Source organism: Tachypleus tridentatus, chromosome 9 (assembly GCF_004210375.1).
Source record: "Tachypleus tridentatus isolate NWPU-2018 chromosome 9, ASM421037v1, whole genome shotgun sequence".
Lineage (NCBI taxonomy): Eukaryota > Metazoa > Arthropoda > Merostomata > Xiphosura > Limulidae > Tachypleus > Tachypleus tridentatus.
The window spans coordinates 65,764,596-65,781,620 of NC_134833.1; the positions used below are offsets into that span (position 1 = coordinate 65,764,596).

The window sequence follows — 17,025 nt, forward strand, 5'->3', positions numbered from 1 at the left end:
TTTTTCCATGGTACTGATTTCGATAAGAAGAAGCTGTGCTGATAGGAACTTGGCTATTATCCAAGTTTCTTTCTTGTAGCACTAGTCTGTTAGCCTATGTAGTAGCGGTGTTTATTTTGGACCAGTTTCCAACACAGCTCTGTCAAAGTTGTAGCATACTATTAAGTTTTAGAAATGGGGAAATTCAATCGCGTGTTTCAAATACAAAAACAACATTTACGTCAACTTCACGTTATATACAGACATTCGAATAACAAAAAATATTGATTTTTAAAGACCATTTAAGGGCATATACAATAAAAGGTTTATGTTACAATACTTGAATAGTTGCCTCTATCGTAGGATAGAATTTCATCACTTATAGTAATGCATAATAAAGTAATCGAACATAATCAATTATGCATTCATATCACTGGTTTGAAACAGGCAGTTTGTTGTTACTAATAATTAGTCGTTAATTTAAAATATGATGTAATGATACAAAGAATGACAGTTGAACAATTATAATATAATCAGTACATTTCTGGCCAATCTCCATCCCACGACAGATACAAAGAATAAACGTGGACCAGACTTTCAGTGCAGGTGCATATAACAACGGCCATTTTGAAACTGTAAATGGTAGAGACACGGAAGAGTTGAAATGTTAATTCATATTTCACATCAGTGACAGCTCTGTACTGATGTCAGGTTTTGAGAACCTTTATTGCACTGGGTTGTGCATATTAATCAAATCCCTGATTTGAAGGCATTAAAATAAGAACAAATTCTTTAACGATTCCATCGAATGACAGCGGTCATAAACTCCTAGAAATTGGCGTGGTTCAAGATGGGGCGAAATTACACTTCTCGTATTTTCATTTATATGCACATTAATAAAGTACTTATAAAGCTCTATAAGATTTGAATTCAAGAAACAATAACAACCTTGTATATTACCAAAACCTAACCAGTACAAACATAGCATTCTGAATCGAAATCCAAACAGTGTAGAACATTGTATTTAGTTTATCTGTTTCAATAAACAATTATCGCCTATTAAATGTCGAGAGCAGATAATTATTTTAAGTTTTAGAACTTTTATAATAAAAAACAAAAGAGTTTAAACTTATATTTTGAGGAGTCTCACCCATAAACAATGTACTTGTTTATTTTATATATGTTGCCCATCCAAGCATAGGTTTATATTGGCTTTAAAACTACCACACTTTAAGATTTATATTTGCTTTAAAACTACCATCTTTTAAGGTTTATATTGACTTTAAAATTACCATACTTCAATAATAATATTTCTCAACCTCCGCAAGGCTTTAACAAAATATTGTAATAAATACATAAACTGGTACATCGCATATTTGAAAAAGTTATTTATGTTTACTACTGGTAAAATGAAGGTTTCCAAGTTTTATTTTACGTGGGACATGTTTGGGGTACCTGTGTAACCCCCTTTTTGGCTACGCCACTTTTAACTAGGCTGTAAAACGTTAAGAGTGTCGTGGAAATTGTAAATTATGTGTAGTGGTGTTTTTAGGAAAACAAAAAAAGGTTAAAAAACACTGTTTACGAATATTACTTCTCAAGGTTTGACTTCTTACTCGATTTTCATTCTCTTTATCAGAAGTCTCCTTGTGGGAAGGCGTTAAGCGCACAGCCTTAACATCGCTGAAATCCGGAGATTTGATTTCACCCAGTTGACAGTAGGGGACACAGTGCTACTTTGGTTTATTACAAACGAACTATTTTAAATATAATTAATATAGCCCTTTGTCCCTAAACTTTCGAGATTTCAAATACCTGAACAACTAGGAATAAAACTCTACGAAGATTACACATAAGTTGGCAGAGCTGATTATAAAATTTAGAGATAATTGGACAGAGCAGTTATAAAGCTCAAACACGATTGGGCAGAATAGTTATAAAGTTTAGGCATGATTGGTTTTGGTTTGTTTGGTTTGATTTGAATTTCGCGTAAAGCTACACGAGGGCTATCTGCGCTTGCTTTCCCTAATTTAGCAGTGTAAAACTAGAGGGAATGCAGCTGGTCATCACCACCTATCGCCAACTCTTGGGCTTCTCTTTTACCTATGAATAGTGAGATTGGCCGTCACATTATAACGCCCCCACGGCTGAAAGGGCGAGCATGTTTGGTGTGATGGGGATTCGAACCTGCTACATGATTGGACAAAGCAAGTTATAAATTGTTTACGCTAGTATAGAGTGAATACATTGGTGTGGGAAATTACATTTTTGTGGGAACAACAGAATTTAACGGGAAGATTAGAAGATGTAGGGACAAACCATAGATAGGTCTGGGATCTCTCGAAATGTCCTACACCAATGACTGTGCTCTAGATGAATTCCATCTTCTATGATTTATGTATTTATCTTCAGTCTTGGTATGGTACAATTTCGGTAGCCCTTTTTGTGCTTAAAAAATGATCGAAGCAGCTCACGTGCTCACCTTAGGTCTGTTATAAAACTCCGATCTGGTCACAATGACCTCTTTAATAAATTTCCAGGCATTTGGACAGATTGTCCTTGAGAAGGTCTTATAAAGTTCACTTTAAACTCCATAAAAAGCACCTTTTTTGGCATACAGAAAAGAAGGTTCATTTAGAAGTATGATTATTGTGTTGTTCCACACGTTATGCGTTCCTAATCCCTCGATGTTTTTTAATTACCAACCATTTGGCATTTTCAGCCATTTTGTTTGGATCATTTGGCTGTGGTACATGTTCGATTTCGTAATTCACAAGGCCAAGCATTTATTCCCTCACTTGAAGATCTGAAGTTACATATCGAACCCAAAATATCAAATGTACAGTGTCACTAACATCTGTTGACTCACCTAGTGGTAAAGAAAAATACAAACAGTCTTTTAGTTGTTCAAGCAACTGATTTTCTATGTCTTTCGCCAACTTTAGCATTCTGTGTACGATTGTTCTAATCGTAATTCTCCATCAGAGTTTCAATGACCGCAATATTTCTTTTACCAGTTCAGCATCATACAATTATTTCTTTTTTTTGAGCTAGAATCCAAGCTACTTTATGACGCAACTAGTTCTATCGATGGTAAAAATCTTTTTAGGCCTCCCTTTAGTTTAGGAAATTATTCTTTCAGACGGCTAATTTCATTCTTACTATTTTTATTATTAGCTGGAAATTTTACATAAAATTCGTTGTGAAAATTGTTAAAGTGTTGCTTAAGGTTGTATAGTGTATACTTTATCATTCCTAAAAACTTTGTAACACAAAAGACACACTGGCTTATTATTTGCTTTAACCACTGCAAATTTCAACTTCCAGCTTTCCTTAAATTCTCGTGTCACGTTTTTCCATTCACGTGCCATTCTCTTTTCGGCAGTAATGCCAGAATCAATTAAATTGTCTTCATTTTCACAATCATTTGGATTATTTCGTTTTCAAAGTATGTACTTATCCATATTAGGGGATTAAAAACAAAATATATTTAAATACTTGAAAGTTGCACAATAAAAATATGTTTGAAAACGCATGCAAAACAACGCACACTCGATAACAAAAATCTTAACCAGACTGACGTTACAAAATGGGTGGAGTCTGTGGCAGTGTTGAAGCGCGCGACATTAGCGATGACGTGAGGCAGTGCAGTTGATCATTCCCAAATTTGCGATAAAACATAAATGATGGAAAAAGTTGATTCCTAAACTCGAGCTGGCCACAACTGTGCTATCCACTGGCTTCATGTGGCCAGTAACCATGGAATTGCCCACCCCTGCTCTAGTCTTACACTGCTAAATTAGGGACGGCTAGGGCAGAGAGCCCTCATGTAGCTTTGCCTGAAATTAAAGACAAACCAACACATTTTTATATTGTTTCTAATATTTTAATAGCCTTAGGCCTTTGTTCGGTGTTTTATTGAACTCTCCGTGTTAATTAACCTTCATTTCAGTTTTGACGCTCTCAAGTTTTGTTCCCATTTATTATTTTATTTCCCACAAATTATATAAAAACCTAGAGTGCACACTACCACAGTTCAGATTTTTGCAAATTATTCGATATCTTTAATAATATGAATATATAATTATCATTCTTATGATGTTATTAATTAACAGGTTAATGCTCGTTCCAACGCTTTTAAGTTAAGCAAAATTTTATACTTTTAACGATATAGTAGAATAACTAAACTATCTTTTCTGAATAGTATAACCTGATAAGACAACAGTTTTCACCTTCTCACTGTGTAAGACACATTGCACCAGGTATGATAACCATGTAGTTAAACAGGATTGTTGCCACTTGAAGTTTCTTTGACTATCTTTTCTAAAAATGTTACTTTGGATTGTTGATCTAAGTCGTATAACCTTTAATAAATTCAAAATCTTGTTTTTCTTGGGTTGAAGGGTTCTCTTTTACGATCACAGCATCCACTTTGTGTATGAGAGTATCAATCCAGATTGACTTACTCTGTCTTCCAAGTGTTTTTCCACAACTGTGGTTAAAGTTATGACTATTTGTCTTACAAGTGTTTTGTGCTTTGGACTTACATCATTTAAAAACCTCGTTATATTAATATCGTTTCTCTTAAATCTTTTGACATGTTGTGCTATATTAGTAGCAATACCAGTGTTTTACTGTTTTAACATAAACAATAGTTTACTCTATTAGCAACAACAACATTTCACTGCATTAATAACAACAACATTTCACTGTAGTAACAACAACGATAGTTTATTGTATTAGCAACAACAACATTTCACTGCATTAACAACAATGATAGTTTACTGTATTAGCAACAACATTTCTCCGCATTAAGAACAACGATAGTTTACTGTATTAATAACATTTCACTGCATTAGCATAAACGATAATTTACTGTATTAACAACAACAATATTCCACTGTATTAACATAAACGATAATTTACTGTATTAACAACAACAATATTCCACTGTATTAACATAAACGATAATTTACTGTATTAACAACAACAATATTCCACTGTATTAACATAAACGATAATTTACTCTATTAACATATGGAACTCGTTTCGATACTTTCATTTAAGCTCTCTAGTCAAGTGTATGCATTTTGCTTCTTTATTTAGTTTAGTAGAAAGAATTAATTGTATTATGAACTTAATAAAAATGTGTTTTATTTCTTAATCATCATCTTTTACTAAAGGTTGTTGTATAACTGTAATGATAACTACATTTTTGCCTCTCGGCTGTAGGCTTGAAGCTAACCTCACTTGTGTTTTCTCCGTAGGTTTCAACATGTGCTGGCTGTGATGAGTTTTATCCCTGGGGGGCTGCTGTTGTTGGAACTGTTGGTGGTTTACTGTTCTTCTGTATTCATGTTGTTATTATTGGCATGAAAATCGATGACCCTCTCGATGCTGTAGCAGGTTAGTAGACAAAAAATACCCTCATGTTTAACATCCAGAGATCATCGTATTGACTACTTGTTAGTACAGATTACAGATAAATTGTACAGGGTTACAGGTAAGACAGCTGTCATGGTGACACGCACAGAGAATATAGGTATACTGCTTCTGTTTAGTAAATAAAAAAGTATTCGGGTTTTAGATAGAACAGATATGTTGGCTTGCAGTTAGAATAGTTATAGTAGCTAGTAGGTATAACTTATACCGGTTCTGGTTAATAAATAAAATGATGAACCAGGTTTTAGTTAGAAGTATGTTGACTTGCAGTTAAAATAGTTATAGTAGCTAGTAGGTATAACTTATACCGGTTCTGGTTAATAAATAAAATGATGAACCAGGTTTTAGTTAGAAGTATGTTGACTTGCAGTTAAAATAGTTATAGTAGCTAGTAGGTATAACTTATACCGGTTCTGGTTAATAAATAAAATGATGAACCAGGTTTTAGGTAGAAGAGATATGTTGGCATACAGTTAGAACGGGTATCATGACAAAAACAGGTAAAATATTTGTCCCAGATAAAACGACGAAATAAATATCTAGATTGATGGGTAGAGGAGATATCTTGTATATTAGGTACATAAAACTAAAAGTTATAGAACACATAATAAGATACCTAGCAGGGTCTGAAGGTTGGAGCGATCAACTTGCAATAAGCGGGTCGCGGGATCGAATCCTGTCACCCAACAAACTCATCTTTCAGCCTTGAGGGTAATATAATGTGACAGTCAGTTCCACTATATATTGGTTAAGGGTAGCCCAAGAGTTGTCTTCCCTCTAATCCACCACTTCTAAATTAGAGATGGCTAGCGCAACTAGCCCACGCCTAGTGGCTAGGTACGAAATTCAACAAATAAATTGGCCCGGCATGGCCAAGCGCGTAAGGCGCGCGACTCGTAATCCGAGGGTCGCGGGTTCGCGTCCGCTTCGCGCCAAACATGCTCGCCCTCCCAGCCGTGGGGGCGTTATAATGTTACGGTCAATCCCTCTTTTCATTGGTAAAAGAGTAGCTCAAGAGTTGGCGGTGGGTGGTGATGACTAGCTGCCTTCCCTCTAGTCTTACACTGCTAAATTAGGGACGGCTAGCACAGATAGCCCTCGAGTAGCTTTGTGCGAAATTCAAAAAACAAACAAACAAACAACAAATAAATTTGCACCGTCAAGTAGACAGTTCTTTCAGATAACAGACCGGAGTGACAGCAAGATAAAATATATTTTCTAGCAGATTAACGGGTTATACTTAGGACTTCTGTTTACCTGTGTTTATTTTTAGTTGTGTTAAAATCTGTATTTCTCGGAGGTTTCATTTTTAGTATTGTAATGAGTAAACTAATATACTGTACATTTTCTGCTATTATTCCCATAAACAGAACTATGTTAAAGGTCTGTAAGAGTTGCTAATATTTCGTATGGAATTGTAAAAACTAACGTACCACTAAAGGACAAAATGTGTGTATTTTTTTCTTCAGAGTAATATTTCCAAGGCAATGGGGTCATAAAATTATCTACAGTTTGTAAACTGAATAACTACTTCCAGTGTCTATTGGACAAATATCGTTTTTTATTGTATTTATTTGTTTGATTTTCTGAGGTGTTTTATCAGATACCCCTAGTATACTAGATACGTACGATTAATGGATCGGCATGACCAGGTGGTTAGGATATTCGACTCGTATCTGATGGTCGCGAATTCGAATCTCCTTGATATTAAACATGCTTGCCCTTACAGCTGTGGAGGCGTTATAAGGTAATGGCTAATCTCACTATTCATTGGTAAAAGAGTAGCCTAAGAGTGGCGGTGGGTGGCGATGAATAGTTGCCTTCCCTCTAGTCTCACATTGCTAAATTATGGACGGCTAGCGCAGATAGCCCTCGTGTAGTTTTGCGCGAAATTCAAAAACAAATAAACAAACTTATGAATAATTTAAAATTTCTGGTTCGCGAGTTGAAAGCTCTGTGTTGACTAATCAGCGGGGAGGTTCTGGTGTGGAGATATTACCCTGGTTACCAGGAGCTTTACGTATCCTGGGTCTGGTAAGAAAACAAGGCATTCATTATACTTTATCATAACTAAAGTCAAAGAAGACATTCTGAGTTACCAGGAAGAAGAAAGAGACATCTTTGCAATAAAACTGTGAAATTATTTCTGCAAAAATAGTGTCACGTGTACATAAACAACACATTTCGAATTTTGTTGTTTATCTATTTACAGCTATATTGAATGTTTTTAATTAATCGATAGTGACCTGTGAAATAGTCCCTCACATACAAAATGAAAATATAGTAAAATCGTAAAAGTCGGTCTTTCATTTAAATTCCATTCACTGCTAAATTAGGGACAGCTAGCGCGGATAGTCCTAGTGTAGCTTTGCGCGAAATTCCAAACAAACATGCAAATTCTCCTCAACAATAAAATAGAATAACAAAGTTATTTTTTGTGACGTTAGACAGTTAAAAAAAACTATTACGTCATTTTGTTCTGAGAGTTACGAATTACCATGTGTATATTTATTCTGAGTGCAAATCTACATTTTGAACTAATTGCGAGGAATCGAACCATTGATCGTAGCGTTTAATCTTTAAATTTACTGCTGCCACCTATGTATAAAAACCTTAAACTCGTTTCTTTATTATTTTCAATCGGTTTTGTGACTTCAGTGTTCCTTCTTCATTACACGATATTTTTCGTCTAATTAACAGTTTTTAATTAAACATAAGTAGCCGAAATTAAGTAACATTTTTTTTTCAGAATTTACTTACATAAAATACACTGTTTGTAAATTAATTAAAATATATTTAAAAATAAATTAGCTTCCCCTTTTTTATATTTCTTTATTACTTTGCTTGTGATTTAAGTATTATTATAATTACACACACACTTCGGTATCAAAATGATTAAATTAAACACAGTTATTAGGAAATTAAGAATTTATGCTTCCATAATGAGTAAAGTAGCGTCTGTTAACACAACATGTTGCTACGTTACTTAGTTCACTTTGGAGGCGGCTTATGGGGCCTTATCGCTGCACCACTCTTCAGACGCCATAAGGGAATTGTGTTCGAGAGTAGCACAGACGCCTTAATGGTAAGTTACTGTCTTACTCAAAATCATTTAAACAACTTTCACTTTTAACTGACTTGTCTTACCATCATCTAAATAAAACAGCTACAAATAAAAAACGAGCTACATGTATTTTGATTTAGTACGATTGATTGGAAGTAAACACTAAATATTATTTACACATTATAAAAATTCATGGAAGGAAGGATATATTGTATTGGTGTAGGCCAAAGAGCAAAGTATTTTGTATATATTTTTTCTCGAAGCAGCATCTACAGAGATTAATGTTTAGGTTTGGCGTAATCGTTTTTCTATAAGACCATAAAATGTGGTTTAGTTCTCAAATATTCCACGTTTTTTATTAGAGAGTTTTGAGCGAATATGTATTTCTCTATTAAACTTGTTACGTGGTATTAAAATATTCCATTTTGCTTTTTTAATTACAGGGTCTTGTGTGAACAGAATTTCTTATTAAAAGCACTTAATAACATATTATGCTTTACTTTGTTTTTTATTATAGGGTCTTGCGTGGAACATCGCAGGAATGGTGGCAATCATTGGTTGGAGTGCACTTCTGTCATTCATTATGTTTGGACTTCTAAAAAAATTTCATATGTTTCGTGTGGATTCAGAAACGGAGATAAAAGGTAGGTTTACTGTTTTTCAAAAGTAAAACCGTAAAAGTAGGTTATGTAGCTACACATGTGCTTTATACAGTTTCTATACTTCTACCTTCACACAGGTCTGGACATCATCAAGCACGGAGAACCCGCTTATCCTGGTCCCAGCTGGGAAGAAGAACAGTATAGCCAGCGTTACCATCTGCCGAACACAGATGGCGCTAAAGTCAGTAAGTATGGTTATTAACTGTCACCCACTTCTCACGAACCGGCGAAAGCTGAGAGAAGTGAGATTGTCGTTATTGTTGGTTGTTATTTTCTGTATAGGGCAAAGCTAAACGAAGATGTCTCTTCAGAGTTAATTATTTAATAAATATGTTCAAATACAACATAAATAAACTGCATTAGGTATGTATTTTTGAAAATGTTTAACCGTAAAATACAATCCTTATATAAACGCCCCTCACTGGAACAGCGGACTTAGAAACGTTAGAAACAGGATTTTGATGCCAGTGAGAGCCCATTGGGTAGCTTTATGTTTAACTACAAACAAGCCTTACATAAATATTAAAATTAATTAAATTAGAATATATTCAAAGATAAATTAATTCAAGCTTATCAAATATACTGTTACGTATTATAATTTATCTCGGAAGAGCTTCCGATTTATTACGTTACGTATTACGATTTCAAAATAGAAGGAAATTTTAATTTAGAAGTTAATAGAATGTCGATATGTATCAAATTTATTATGTTTGCCAACAAGATTGATACACACAGTTTTCTTTGTAACATGAATATATTTTAATATACAAACAATGATACAGTTTATAATAACAGTTATTACAAATAATGGTTTTCATGCAAGACTTTTACAATCTTGTGTGTGTATGTGAACTTATAACAAAGCCACATCCGGCTATCTGCTGAGTTCACCGAGGGAAATTGAACCTCTGATTTTAGCGTTATAAATCTGTAGACTTACTGCTGCACCAGCGGGGGATTTTACAAACTTACAAACAATATCTGGTCTGGAATTGAATATTTTATCGACCATTCACGACAAATGAATAAATTTATGTTAATATCGGTACAGTGTACTTAACGGGTACTGTCTCTCGCTGCTCCCACTTGAGAATTTTCATGGAAGTTATACGAACTACTAACACCTAAAGTTAATTCTTTGAAGTTAAACGGTTTGTAATGTTCGACATATATACAACCATTTCTGGTCAATTATCTTTAATTTTCCGATTCATAAGTGTTTGTCAGAATTATAGCTTCCGAGGTTTATATTATATTGAATGTAGCAAACCAACAATATTATTAAAGCTATCTCCCCTCATGTTGCGATGACTACTTTTGTTCTAATTAGGCGGGATTCACGAAAATTCAGTTGGCCCAACAGTACTGGTATTTACGTACACATATACATTGTTGATTCTTACTCTCGAGAATCTTCTATAAATTTAGAGAACAGGCGAGAATTTCGTAATACACTTATACACTGTAAGAGTATATGTTACATGCATTTATAAGTATTTATTAAACTGAAACAAACAGCATCAGTATTTTCCCTTCTTTTCTATTTCTTCATCAGTTTATTTTGATTAAAACATAAATTATACACGCACGCTTTAGTAGTGAAATAATTAAACTAAAAACAATTATTAACAAATTTGAAATTTTCTTCGAATATGCGAGAACAGTGTATTTTTTTGTCAAAAGCTGAAACAAGGGGTGACACTATGGAAATCAAACCCTTGATTCTGGCATATTGAGTATGAAATTGTACATAGTATAAAAGTCAACTCAACAAATTGTATTTTAAACTGAAAAATTATAACTTCTTGCTCATGTTCTTTAGAACTATTTCGGAAAATCCAGCAAGTTGTTTCAAGGTCGACCTGAGAAGGTTATTTCAAATTTCCTGTAAAAGTAACAAGTTTTTTTATAAAACACTTACTTACTAAATTATCATTAAGTTATTATATAAAAGTAAGGTGAGAATTAAAAATTAACTCTGTGAATAATTTTGTAACACACGAAGTTTAGTTTACAGGGCCTGAATGTTACTGATAACGTTGGTTATTCTCAACGCTTTATTTGTAGGTTGCAAGTTTTAAAGTATATGGGAGGATCAACTTACTGACACAGTAACATGTTTCAAAGTAAGGTTTGGCCTGGTTTATTGTTGTTTGGTTTATTTTGAATTTTACCAAAGAATAGTGGGATTAACCGTAACATTATAACTCCCCCATGGTTGAAAGGACGAGTATGTTTGGCGTGACGGTGGGGATTCGAACCCGTAATTTAAGATAGTGCTGCATGTACAGAGTTCCATAAGAAAAAAGAATATATTATTCACCAGCCACGGTTCTCATGTTAATGCAGTTGTACACATTTCAGGAAATAAGATACCCTGGTGGCACTATATACCGAGAATTTATGTCTGCATGGCTGTTAATGGCATGCAACTTGAATAATTAATAAATTAACGATAAATTGTGTATTTTAATTATAGGTCCAGATTTCTAAAACACAGTATACATTATAATTTAATTTTCCAATAAGGATCTATACTGTTAGAGATCTAATCTAACAAATGAATTTTTATGACAAAGCTGTTAGCTGGTATGGGTATTAACACTTTTATTAATGAATAGAGAACAAGTTTTCGACCTTCCTAGGTCACCTTCAGGTTAAAAAATAAACTCTCTCTTTCTTAACCTGAAGATGACCTAGGAAGGTCGAAACGTTGTTCTCTCGCCCCTAACTTTGAAGTAATGAATACTGCGTTTGGAAATAAGTAGAAAGCTACACAATGGACTATCTGTACTCTGCCCAGCCCCAGGTATTGAAACCCAGATATTACTAAGATAAGTCTGCAGACATGCCGCTGTGCCAATAGGGTGGGGCAGACTTTGAGAAACCCTTTATTTTGTGTTGATTGATAACAAAGTTGAAAGTAAATATAATAACTCTGATTTAGTGGAATTTACAGAAACAAAAATAACTGTGGTTATTTATTTATAACTTATATTTATATTTATTAAAATTACTCAGATAGTGGGGAACCAAGTCATCACTTGACGTGGTTCATTATAATTTAATCACTAAGGCTTCACTTTTTTTCTCTTGTTGTATGTAGATCAACTTCCTTAATTTCAAACAAAACATCTGAAATTAATATAAGATGATGCTGGTTTCACTTCCATTTCATAAATCATTTTTCGTTCTTTAATCATCGATTATTATCCAGTTTTAAAGAAACGGTAACAGTTTTCTCGTCATTTATATGCAAAAACGGCTCGTTTGGGTTGAGAAAATATTTTACATAGAAGAGCGAACAACGTTTCGACATTCTTCGGTCATCGTCAGGTTCACAAAGAAAGTAAAATATTTTCTCAACCCAAACGAGCCGTTTTTGCATATAAATTTCTCAACAAGTGGGTTTCTCGACATCACTGAGTTTTCTCGTCATTGTTGACTGGTCATTGCTATGTGTCTGACAAATGTGAATACTTGCTTTGTTTTTCTCTCTGGTCGTCGTACCCTGGATTTTAACGTCTAGAAAGTACTGTTAATACTGATGGGTGATTATAATGTAACTTAAATGTTAATAAACTGTTATAATGTATTGTTAGTTTGGTAGCAGCCCACCTCCAACAGGAGTTTTGGAAGCTTGATCCCATGCGATTTACAAAGCGGAGATAGCTCATTATATGGCTTTACACCACAGAAACACCACCATCAATAACAGTTAGATACATCTACACTTTCTACCTTTCCTTATCTGAGAAAATGTATTTTAATTATCACTGAAGGTGGCGAAAAAATAATCGTTTTAAACTTTTAGAAACGTAACTAACTATAACGTGACAGAAGATATCGTTTTTAAGACGGGGAATAAAACAAACAAACCGAACCGTACTTGATGTATCTTACCCACTTCACTTGGTGTATCTTACCTGTTTTACTTGGTGTATCTTACCCACTTCACTTGGTATATCTTACCTGTTTTACTTGGTGTATCTTACCCACTTCACTTGGTATATCTTACCTGTTTTACTTGGTGTATCTTACCCACTTCACTTGGTATATCTTACCTGTTTTACTTGGTGTATCTTACCCACTTCACTTGGTATATCTTACGTGTTTTACTTGGTGTATCTTACCCACTTCACTTGGTATATCTTACCTGTTTTACTTGATGTATCTTACCCACTTCACTTGGTATATCTTACCTGTTTTACTTGGTGTATCTTACCCACTTCACTTGGTATATCTTACCTGTTTTACTTGGTGTATCTTACCCACTTCACTTGGTATATCTTACCTGTTTTACTTGGTGTATCTTACCCACTTCACTTGGTATATCTTACCTGTTTTACTTGGTGTATCTTACCCACTTCACTTGGTATATCTTACCTGTTTTACTTGGTGTATCTTACCCACTTCACTTGGTATATATTACCTGTTTTACTTGGTGTATCTTACCCACTTCACTTGGATTATATTACCTGTTTTACTTGGTGTATCTTACCCACTTCACTTGATATATATAATCTGTTTCACTCGGGTTATTGATGTATAATCACTGAGACTCTGATTTAAGATTAATTATTGCGTTTCTAACGTTGTGAAATGACTATATTAGGGTCTACATATGGCAGAGGTGAGCTGGTAGCGTGTTTTAGTCCATCCATACATTTATCCTAATTAACTTTTGTTACTCCCCTAGTTCACCTACCAAAACAAGCATTTATCTTAGTAATATCTCGTATGATTTTTCATATAGATTAGGTTATTGCTGGGTAGAGATAAGGAATAATAAACTATAGTAATTTTTTTAGAATCCAAGTCTGAAACATATCTTCAAACAGTTTCTTCACGTATAAGAATTATTTTAACATGTGTGTAAAACCAAATGCTCTAGCAAACCCAGTAACATTTATTGTGTATGTATCTTTAAGCCTTGTTTGATCTTAAAATGAAAATACTGATACACATAGTTACCTTATGTCAGCTAATCCTGGCATCGCCATTCAAAAATTATGATTCAAAATTTGCTTTGTTAGTTTAGTTCCTATTTTTATAATTAATGGCAATTGAAATATTCAAGTTGGCTTGGAGCCAAGGCTTAACGTTGTGCAGGTTAGTCAGTTTTCAAAGTGAGGTTTTAGGAATAAATAGAATAAAATATAGAGAAAAAGAACTGACATGGTAAACATTAAAATGACCAACTTACAAGTTCACGATACTAAAATGTATAAAAGAAACTGTTTTTATTTTATTATTCTGAGTACGGAAAATATTTATATTTTTTTACACAGATCTTCCTCCAAACATGAGTTTTAATGGTGAATCTGGCAGGATGGTTAAGACGCCTACAGGCATCAATGGCCGATTTAGACTGATCTCCGAGTCGACAAACTTGGCATTTATACCTGACACATATTCCGCAACACACCTGTAAACCTAAACGTTTAGTTAAAACAGTTCTGCTGCTTTGACTTTGTTACATTTCTGTTTCCATAGAACTTAAATCTTTGATTACACTTTCTTGTGCATCCAGGTATTTTAAATTTTCTCATAGATCTAGATATTTTAAACATTATATTAAACCTTCGTATAGAGCTAGATACCTTAAACCTTCTTGTGGGCCCGTATATCTCAACTCTTAGACTGAACCTTCTTGTGAGTTCAGATAACATAAAGCTTATATTACCTCTTCCTGTGAATCAAAATGTTTTAAATCTTAGATTACACCTTTTATCGCATCTTCGTATCTTAAAACTTATATTAAACCTTCTTCTGGGTCCAAGTATCTTAAATCTGCCACTGAACTTATTAGATTTTAACCAAGGGTTTATTACAACTCTCTCTATTCTTCCGTCTTATACCTCGGATAAAACTGTTTCTTTTTATTAATCATTGATATCCAGTATTTCCAAATGTTGAACTACACACATGTGCAGAGTTATCAAGATATATCTTTGGTATTCACTCATTTTAAGCCTCAGATGATTGCTTTTAGATTATTTCTCTATTCACATTGTTACTGTAAGATTATTTCTCTATTTACATTATTGTTGTAATATTATTTCTCTATTTATATTATTACTGTAAGATTATTTCTCTATTCAGATTATTACTCTAAGGTTATTTCACTATTCAGATTATTACTGCATCAAACTTATATGTATGTATACTTGAAGCTAAAAATGTTTAAATCTTTACCCAGATGAACATATGTTGCCATTAAGACTTGTTAACTCATCATGAAAGACTACAATTTACTCAGTTAATAACTAGAATTATATCCATGTATTGATTAAATAATTGTATTTCCATCCATTTATGCAGATCGTGATAATTATTTTAGGTAGTTTTATATAATGCATTTAACGAAATGATAATTAGGGAGCTGAGGCCAGTACAGCAGGACAAGTAATAGAACTAAACTGGTTGTGTTGATACTTTGTAAAACAGGATTGAAAGTGTACTCCAGATAATAGTGTATAGAATTAGTAAAACTGGTAAAATGGAAATGTTTTATAGAAAGCTGTGCAGTTTATCCTAGTTAGTTGTACTGAAAATAATGTTCTATACAATAAACATATCATACCATAAAAGTTTCTAATTGTTTGAAAATGAAGACTTTCGCTCTCCAGACGTCAAATTCTGACAGACTATAAATCAGATGTAGGAGAATAGTTATGAACTGTTTGGTTTGGTTGTAGTTAAGCACAAAGCTATACAATAAGCAATCTGTGCTCTGCTTATCATGTGTGTCAGATAAGTTGATAAATATCGATATTTCGTCGAACCAGAATATTGTTTTCTGAGAGGAAAAATCCATTATAGTCTTTCTAAGTATATTTTTATTTACAAATTCGTGTTCCCTCGCTAGCTGCAAATCTTAGTGTTTACAGTTGTTTTCAAATGCTGTTAAAAACTTTTCCTTTATTAAATCGAACTGTCTATTGTTCAACATCATCGACTGTTCTTCACCCCCACATTAATTAGGTTCTTACTGCCTTATTCACAGATTGGAATGAGCTTATAATATGGGTAAAAGCAGCACCGCCCAATTCTACTGGTTTCTAGCAAAACTCTCCCAAACTTTTGGTTGATACCAGTTTACATAACCAACACAAAGCAAAAGTTGAACTTATTGTCAAATATTGTGAGTCTTTTAATCCTTTATCAGAATTGAAGGTTTAATAATGTCACGTGTACAACTAGTTCTGGTGAGTGAGAGTTGTTTTGTGTTTTATAATCCTTTACTTTTACATTGAAATAGACCCTAATTTTTTTTTAAATAATCATTTTTAAAAATTTCAAATGCATAATCATATTTTTATCATAATCTATGATAATAAAAAGGAGTGTCTGTGGGTTTGTGTGGGTCATAATTCCAAGAGGAAAGTACCAAGATATTTAAAATTTTGAACCCATACCAAATGGACCCTGAGAGTGTGCATGTGAGTATTATTACTTGTTCATGTGCTTGCGCTTCATTTTATGAGGCAAGCCAACGAAAAACGCTTAAAAAGAAATGTTACTACCATAGTTCCAAGAAAAAAAAAGAACATAGAAACTTGAAATTTGGTAACCGTACTAAGTGGACCCCGAGAGTGTGCACCCGAGTACTACTTAACTTAACAATGTGCGTGCACGCGAGCGCATCTTTTTAATGAGTCAAGCTAGCGAAAACACCACATAAAGAAGAAGTGTTTCCTTATGTAACAATTTCTAATATATAGAAAAGCCATCGTATTTTGGTAACAATACATTCAATCAATGGCTTAGCAATAAAAATATAACATAATATAGTTGTTAGTATATTTACTGAAAGTATAAAATGAAATGTATAAACTATAAAATTAAAAAGTATTTCTGGTTTTCTAATTTAGA

At 33.5% G+C, this 17,025-nt stretch overlaps 1 protein-coding gene across 2 annotated transcripts in view; it reads left to right on the forward strand.

The window, feature by feature from the left end:
- Nucleotides 1-17,025, forward strand: part of LOC143225339 (putative ammonium transporter 1) — a 42,729-nt gene extending 25,704 nt beyond the window's left edge. For both annotated transcript variants that reach the window (XM_076454559.1, XM_076454560.1), the window contains 5 exons: nt 5,247-5,385; nt 8,412-8,506; nt 9,003-9,129; nt 9,225-9,332; nt 14,439-17,025. In XM_076454559.1, coding sequence (XP_076310674.1) covers nt 5,247-5,385; nt 8,412-8,506; nt 9,003-9,129; nt 9,225-9,332; nt 14,439-14,581 — 612 coding nt within the window. In that variant the 3' untranslated portion in view covers nt 14,582-17,025. The remainder of the gene's footprint in view (nt 1-5,246; nt 5,386-8,411; nt 8,507-9,002; nt 9,130-9,224; nt 9,333-14,438) is intronic.